At 40.9% G+C, this 8,092-nt stretch overlaps 1 protein-coding gene across 1 annotated transcript; it reads right to left on the reverse strand.

Moving 5' to 3' along the window:
• Positions 1-1,772: 1,772 nt before the first annotated feature.
• Positions 1,773-3,493, reverse strand: LOC105391586. The gene has a single exon (XM_011563086.3). It carries the CDS (start codon positions 3,416-3,418, stop codon positions 2,651-2,653), a length of 768 nt encoding a protein of 255 aa, XP_011561388.1. The 5' UTR covers positions 3,419-3,493; the 3' UTR covers positions 1,773-2,650.
• Positions 3,494-8,092: the final 4,599 nt, after the last annotated feature.

Here is an 8,092-nt window from a genome sequence, read left to right on the forward strand (position 1 = left end):
AAATATTTGTATGAATAGAAAAGAAGTACACGTATTCATATTGTCAATATACAAATTGCTGTAAATAAGCGGTTATAGTATATATAACAATTTTACTACCCACTTACCTAACGTGTTTTAAAAGTACCTAACTACTTTGCTACTTAATTTAAGTGTGAATTTAATATATTTTTAATTAAGGAGCACTCTTCTTTACAATTATAAACGTAAAAATTCATTGGTATTGACAGAAACATGCAAGAACCAAGTACAAATAAATTATATAGCAGGCAATGTTTTCTTCTGCCATTAGTTTCAAAGTGGAAAATTATAGTTTCTATAACCATATAAGTAATATAAAATATGAATAACATATTTACGCATTATACCTACAGTTGTCGAAATATAATAGGCCCGTTTGGATAGCTACACCATTTGCTATTTACTCTTGATTTATTTGATAAAATACATAATCTTGCTCATTATTTAACAGCCGAAAGTAAAAATAATTTTAGAAACACCAAAAGTTACTTATTGTTTAGATTTTTTATGATTTAGATTTTACACCAGCTGTCATACCATACATTTTGTAGCTGTTTGGATGACAGCTGGTGTCAAATCTAGGGCCTAAAGGGCCTCTTTTATTTCGACGACTTTACGCTGTTAAAGGTACTCCAATATTGCAGACGGGGCGGCGGCGGCGGCGTCATTTAGTTCCGTTTAGGAGTAATGACAGGAACTTTTTCATTGCTCGTGAGTGTTCAATGAAGTCTACTATCTTACTTCATCCACTGCCTATTTTCATCCTCAAGGAAAACCGTGGACAAAGTGTTGTTGCCCCAATTGACGTCCAACAGTGGACATCATTTACTCTAAAGATGACAATGATGATGGAACAAATATTGCTGCAATAAGAAATGTGAGATTTTCAATTGAATTTACCTACATAATCATTTGAGAGTTAGCCAAGAGGCACAATCAATAATGCTAACAAAATGCATACAATCCGGAACCACATTTTTTATAAAGATTAGCTTATTGATATGACGAGAAACCAGGCCAATTATATTATATGCGCATGATAGGCACCAAGTAAGGGAATGAGTGCAGTACTGTCATTTCACTTAAAATAGTAAAAATACTTTATGAGTACGAAAGACTAGTTATTTACGCGAGAGATTTGTATCGCCGGCAAAGGATTTCCTCATTGAATTCTAGCCCCCAAATTTTTAGAGCTTTTTGACACTTTACAATAGGCTTAAAATTGACGTTGGGATATACGAATTCTCGCGTGTTTCAATGTCTATTTTAACTATGGTCTGGTCTATGAATTTGAGGGTTACATTTTAAATAAAATCTGTTGTAGACAGGGATGATAAAAGTAAATAATTTTGGATATGGGTTCGGTAGTTTTGGAGCATTTTTAATACAAACAAAAAAGTTACCTATATAATATTTCCTCTTTATATTATTAGTGTAGATATAGAAAAATAAGTGGTGGTTAAAACTGCGAACGATATGGTTTTTACACTGGTAGTGGGTCGGAAAATTGAGTCGTTAAAATGAAAGTCTTATTCGTTTACAAGGTAGGTTCTTTTAATTGCATTTTCACTTTGTGATAATTTGCGATAAAGCTAAGTATACGATTTTGATGTTGAGGATTACATATTTAAAGGCCATTATTTTTTGTAAATTATCATTATATGTATTTATTTACTGACCACATAAAGTATATATTACGGAGAAGGATTATATTAAAACAAAATCAAGGTTTTATAATAATTTAATGAGAATCCATTTAATCTCGTTGGTTTTTCGCCTAGATTTCTTTTCATGGAAAAATAAATTTAATTTATTAAGCTTACATATTTCTATACAGTGTTGTTGTCAGTACAAAATGTTATTTTGTAATACATAATTATTATGTGTTATTTATAAAGGTACTCGCGTAACCACCATGTCGTTATGACGACAATATAATATAAATATAACGTATACATATATGAAAAAATAATATATGAAATAATATATTGCTTAAAAACTTGTTTCTACTTAATATGTTAAGCACCGTTGAGTTAAAATATAAATACTTAAAACTAATTAAAAACTTATTCTATTTTTACAAAACTGGACAAATGAACGTAAAGAAGTAAAATGCACAGTACCCGTCGACTAGCCTAAGATAATACTACTTTTAACTTACAATAAATTAGTATCATATCTTATTTTAACTAAAATAGTTTTTGGTGCATTTGATTATACATTTAAACATTATCAAATACGTAAACTACCTTAATTTATCATACAAAATTGATTACAATACCATGCACCTTATGTTAAATATGTACACACATAAATACATACATTGGCTATATATTTATCATTATGATATAGTTTTAAATATGCGTTTATAAATTAAGCATGCACTTTTTAAATAAACAATAAATAAGTGTTTAACCTTTTTACCATTAACTTGATTATACTAGTGTCGTTTTTTTACTACGCATCTCTATAAATAATAATAAATATTTTTTTGTTTCCTATTGCGTGTGCAAAAGGGCCAAAACTTAAATTACGTTTTGGAGGTAATTATGTACGGTGCATGTCATAATATATTGCCGAGTCGTCGTTGTCTGATGTAAAAGTCGTAAGATTTCCTTCCTTCATCTGTTTATTGTTTCTGGGCGTATGCCCTGTACGCCCTGTCTTGAGCTGCAGCTTCGTCTTCAACGCTCCTCCTGTAGTGGCCTCCAGGGCCGGTGGTGTCGAAGTCATTACCGTAGTGAGACGACGAGTACGTATGGCTCTGGGACACCTGAGGGTGCTTCACGATCTCGTAAGTGGTCTTCTCGTGAGCTTCACCACCGGAGACAAGCTTCTTCAGACCAATGATCGCGGACAGCAACAAGGCGATCTTACCAATCAGCAGAGCCTTACCAGCGATGAGAGCGATGGCCTGGAATGCGATAGCGAGGAAACCTCCCTTCAGCGCCACACCAGCAATGATCGGACCAATCATCTTCTTCAGCTTGCTCCTGGCTTCGCCCAGTGATCGTCCCATATCGGTGCCGGCTGTCGCAGGCGAAATGAACAGACGATGGCTGCTCAACAGCTTCGAAGTGGTGATCTCAAGGAGTTTGTCTACCTGGGATGAACTGAGGGAGTTGAGGTCACCTTCAGGGATGGAAGAGGGCATGGAGCGGCCTAAATCCGGTCGCTGGACAAGGGCGACGCCCTCAAAGATGGGGAGAGATTCCATCCTGGCAGCGCGGTCGGCGAGCTTGGCCGCCTGGATCTTGAAACACTTGACGATCTCCTGCGACCGCTGGCAGTTGTCGTACATCCTGCCGAGCAGCTTCATGCCGACCCCCAGGTCAGCGGCTCCAGCAGCCACCAACGCACTCAAACACAACAGGACCAACCTTCCGCGGCACTCCATCTTTGCTAAACACCGCGCCCTGCTACTCTGGACCGATGTCCAGTCGGTACGATCGCGTCTATTGAAATGTGTGGAAAATACATGAACACTGGCATTTATCTATTTTCACCGGGAACCTCGTTTATCTATAAATCTTTTAGAGCGTGCAATCGTTGCATCGTGTAGTGGTGCACTGAGGCATGCATGTGCATGTGTGTGCGCGTGTGAGGGTGGCTCGGCCGTGGTCAGTATGGCTGGAGTCTGCTGCAAGCTGCAATGTCAAGGCTAAAGTTGTGGAAGCGTCATTGTGGCAAATGCCTGGGAAATTGCTTGGAACAGTTAGAGGCATTGTTTGTGTGCATGGAGTTTTTGTGCAATTATTGTAGTGCAGAAAAAAGTACAGGTCACGGAGGTATCTATTGAGCGAATGAAGTGGAAAGATTGTTTCAGATAATATATTGTACTTTTATACAGCAAGATGATTGTCTTTGTTATCAATTAACCACTTGTTCTAAGGGTAAAGGAAAACATCGACAGGAATTCTGCATTATAGGCTGCGCGCGCGCCGCCCCCCGGAGCCCTCCTCCATGTTCCTCGTGCCCTACACGGTGGACGAAATTCAGGCAACTATAAAACGAATTAAGAAAAAACCAACCAAAGATGCTTACGGATTTCCGTGTGACTTACTTTGCAGATTGCCCGATATAATATTAGAATGTCTTTGCAGACTTTTTAATGAGAGCGCAACCGATGGCATATACCCTTCGGCTCTCAAATTAATAAGAGTCGTCCCAGTCTGGAAGGGCAAGGGTAGCAAAACTGAGATGGGGCGGTACAGACCGATCGCACTCGTACCGGCCATCTCTAAAATATTTGAGACAGGCCTCTGCAGCAGGCTAATGGGCTTCCTGAACCGGAACAAGGCGCTCTGCTCGGAGCAGTACGCGTACTGCCCGGGGCGCTCCACCGTGTGCTGCGCGCGCCGCCTGCAGCGCGAGCTGCTCGCGCGCCTGGAGCGCCGCCCGCGCCGCCGCGTCGCCGCCGTGTTCGCCGACCTCTCGCGCGCGTTCGACCTGGTCGATCACTCCCTCATTATCGCGAAACTGGAACACTATGGCGTCCGTGGACAGGTACTGGACGTATTTAAATCCTTCTTAGCCAATAGAACACAGGTGACGGAGGTGGACGGTGAATCATCCGAGCCGCTATCGGTTGGTGACAGGTCGGTCCCGCAGGGCTCCAACGTAGGTAACACCCTCTTTGTCATCCTGATGAACGATCTGCCAGGAATCTCGGAACGCGCCACATTTCTGATGTACGCCGACGATATCTGTGCGATTGTAGATGGTAAGGATGACCTGGAGCTGACCACGAACCTGGAATCAGTCATTGACAGTCTCACTGGATGGTTTTCGGCAAATGGGATGCAGTTGAATTTGGAAAAAACCCAAGTACTGCGATTCTCCCTGCGTGGGCAGTCGTGCGGCGACGCGGCCGCGCCCGCGCTCGTGGTGGGCGGGGTGCCGCTGCCGGCCGCCGCCGCCGTGCGCTTCGTGGGCTTCACCGTCGACTCTGCGCTCCAGTGGGGCCAGCATATAGATGCCCTGTGCTCCAAACTCGGTAGTGCGTACTATGCCCTATCAAGGCTTTCCGCCACCTTAAGTAAAGAGCATATGGTGACTGCCTATTACGGCTATTTTCACTCTTTGCTTACTTATGGCATAGACCTATGGGGCGTGTCCGCAGACTGCAACAAACCATTTATACTGCAGAAGCGAGCAGTCCGCCGCGTGGCCGGGGCCCCCGCCGACGCGCCGGCGCGACCACTGTTCATCGGCATGCGCATCCTGACAGTGCCGTGCCTTTACATTTTAGAAGTCCTAAAATATGTAAAGCGCAACCCCAATGAGTTCCCAGACTTCACTTCAGGGGATCGCAGATTCGCCTCACGAAGACCTAACGACCTAAGGTCTACTGAATGCCGCTTATCTAAAACTGGAAAGTCATTGCATGTAATGGGTCCCCAGATTTTTAACAAACTTCCTGAAAATATAAAGGAAATCAGGAGAGTTACTAGCTTCCTCATTAGCGTGAAGAATCACCTATTAAAAAACGCGTACTACTCTGTGCAAGAATTCTTAGACTCATAAGTGATATCACTATGTGTGTTAAATAATAATATAATATACTTACCTAGTTACTTTTATGACTTTAAATAATTAATTAACATACTTACCTATTATTAGTGTGTCTACTAACCATGTGATTGACTATCTATTCATTCTTTAAACATAATTATTCGAAATTTATTAATACTATAATATGTGATAATTAATTAATTTAATCTCAATTCTAATGACGTGTAATGTTTATTTATCAATAAATGAATATGAATATGAATATGAATAGGTATTCGATGTAAATGCAGGTTACTCATTAAACGGCGGTGCGGCTCGCACCCTAACACGATGACGTGAGTTGAAAATGTACAGGTGAAAAGCATTTTCGCCGATTTCAATCGTTATAATTTGATATAAATTTTTAGCACAATTCAATTCGACACTAATATTTTATAATAATATTATCTATCCAGTTTGTACCAATTTTAATGTTAATACAACTAAAAAGTACGTGTTACTAGATATAACGAATTAAAAAAATCAAAGCATGTAGTTCTTGTAAGTACACTTACCAGCTTCTTCAACATAAATAGAATCACGATATGTTACTTCAGTAATTAGGTCATTAGGCAACAGTACATCAACCTGACAATTAAAATAACACGTTGCAATCATTTAATCACTTTTTACTATAGGAAACCCTGTTCAATATTCGTGACTTTTAATGTTAACCCATAAGTTTGATTTCCTAGGCTGCATTTTCATTCCGGTCATTTAGGTAACTGACCGGATGGCCATTAATTAGCTGCAACATTATTTTATGCGTAATCTGTTCTCGTTATACTCTGAGTAGTTCCGTTCAAAGAAGTATTTTGTTTGAACGTCGCGTGTTGGGTGTCGACAATTTTTTCTAAGATTCCATTCATATTGAGTTTTCCATAAATCTGTGGCCGTCGACTTAATTTTCTCGGCTATCTTTAGACTATGTAGGTCAGACGTATGCTGTAATAATAGTATATTGTTAATACCAGTTTCTTATATTTGCAAAAATAACTTTATAGGTCTCATGAAAAGAAAATATTGTGACTTGTGTGTTTCCAAAAATATGCTTCCTTACAAATACATATTACTTATTGAATCCACAAGGGTAGGTAGGTACTTCGTGATCGCTAGAAAACTGTTTTCTTTGAAGCAAAAAAGAGTGAAGCTCCACAAACGATGAGGCCTTAGGATGAGGCCCCATTGGTGCGTTGAATCGTTCCAAAGGAGCTGTCAAAGAATATAATTATGGGAGTGACGACGCTTCGGTGATGCACGGCACCAATAGGGCCTCATCCTTTTACCTTGTCCTTACACCTGTAGGCGGGAACTCTTGGCCGCTAGCGACGATGCGGGTGCATCCTAATGTCTTCTTCGTTCACGAAAGACCAATATCGTTTCTACGACAAACTAGCTCTCACGTCTCCATTGCTGGGGCACGGGTCTCCTTCCAATGAAGGAAGGGTTTTAGACCTAGTCAACCACGCTGACCGGTGGCCTAGTTCTGGTTAGAGGACCACAACACCAGCAAGCTTGTGCTGAGAGAGTTGTCGGGTAAGTGGGCAACCCGACTGTCAGGTGTTTTCAAGCTGCCCGAAGGCCTCTGATTAGGCTTAACAACTGCAGCCAAAGCAGCAACCGGGACCCACCGGTAATTTCAATTAAGTTCTGGGTCTATTGTGTTAGGTTCGATGAGGGGTTTGTCTGGGGCTGACACCAAGCGCTTCCATCCTTCTCTGACGGTGGCCAGCATGTTGAGGTCTAGCCACGACTTCCCTTTCTTAATCACCTAGCTGATTATACCTAAATACTTCTATTTTTCAGATAAAAAAACAATTAAATTCTTAAATGTCCTACCACCACCTTATACACATTTACTTTCACTTCAAGTTCAACCAGTAATTGTTATGACATGATTATCTTACAATTCGTCACACCGACACTGACGATATCAGTCGAAAGATTAATTATATAATCAGCACACGCGATCTCGCTCAATTCTCACCGAGTTATAAATAAAGTCAATGCTCCCTTTTTTACCTGTCTGTCTGTCAGCGATAGAGGAAGAACTGTGCCAATTACAGATTCAACATTAAATGCCAATTTCTCCATAGTCGGTTAGAGCGTATCCAGGGAGAAGTGGTTGACTTTTAACACATCTGTCATGAATTTTATATGAAGGCGACGTTTAATTTATAAATCAATCCCTATCGGTTAGATAACCGACTATGGAGAAATTGGCACTAAGTATGAAGGATCACACGAGTCCGCGTTGTTCTATGGGCTTCAGACAGATGGGAAATTAGGAAAGATACAGCAGGTTATATTCCCGCTAGCAAATAGCATTATCATCACAACCCATCACGTCCCCTCTGCTGGGGAAAAAATCTCCTTCCAGGGAAGGGTTTTAGCCGTAGTCCACTACGCGGACCCAGTGCGGATTGGTGGACCCCAACACAAGTAAGCTTGTGCTGAGAGAGTTGTCGGGCAAGTGGGCAACCCGACTGTCAGATGTTTTCAAGCCGCCCGAAGGCCT

Source organism: Plutella xylostella, chromosome 26, assembly GCF_932276165.1.
Source record: "Plutella xylostella chromosome 26, ilPluXylo3.1, whole genome shotgun sequence".
Taxonomy (NCBI): domain Eukaryota; kingdom Metazoa; phylum Arthropoda; class Insecta; order Lepidoptera; family Plutellidae; genus Plutella; species Plutella xylostella.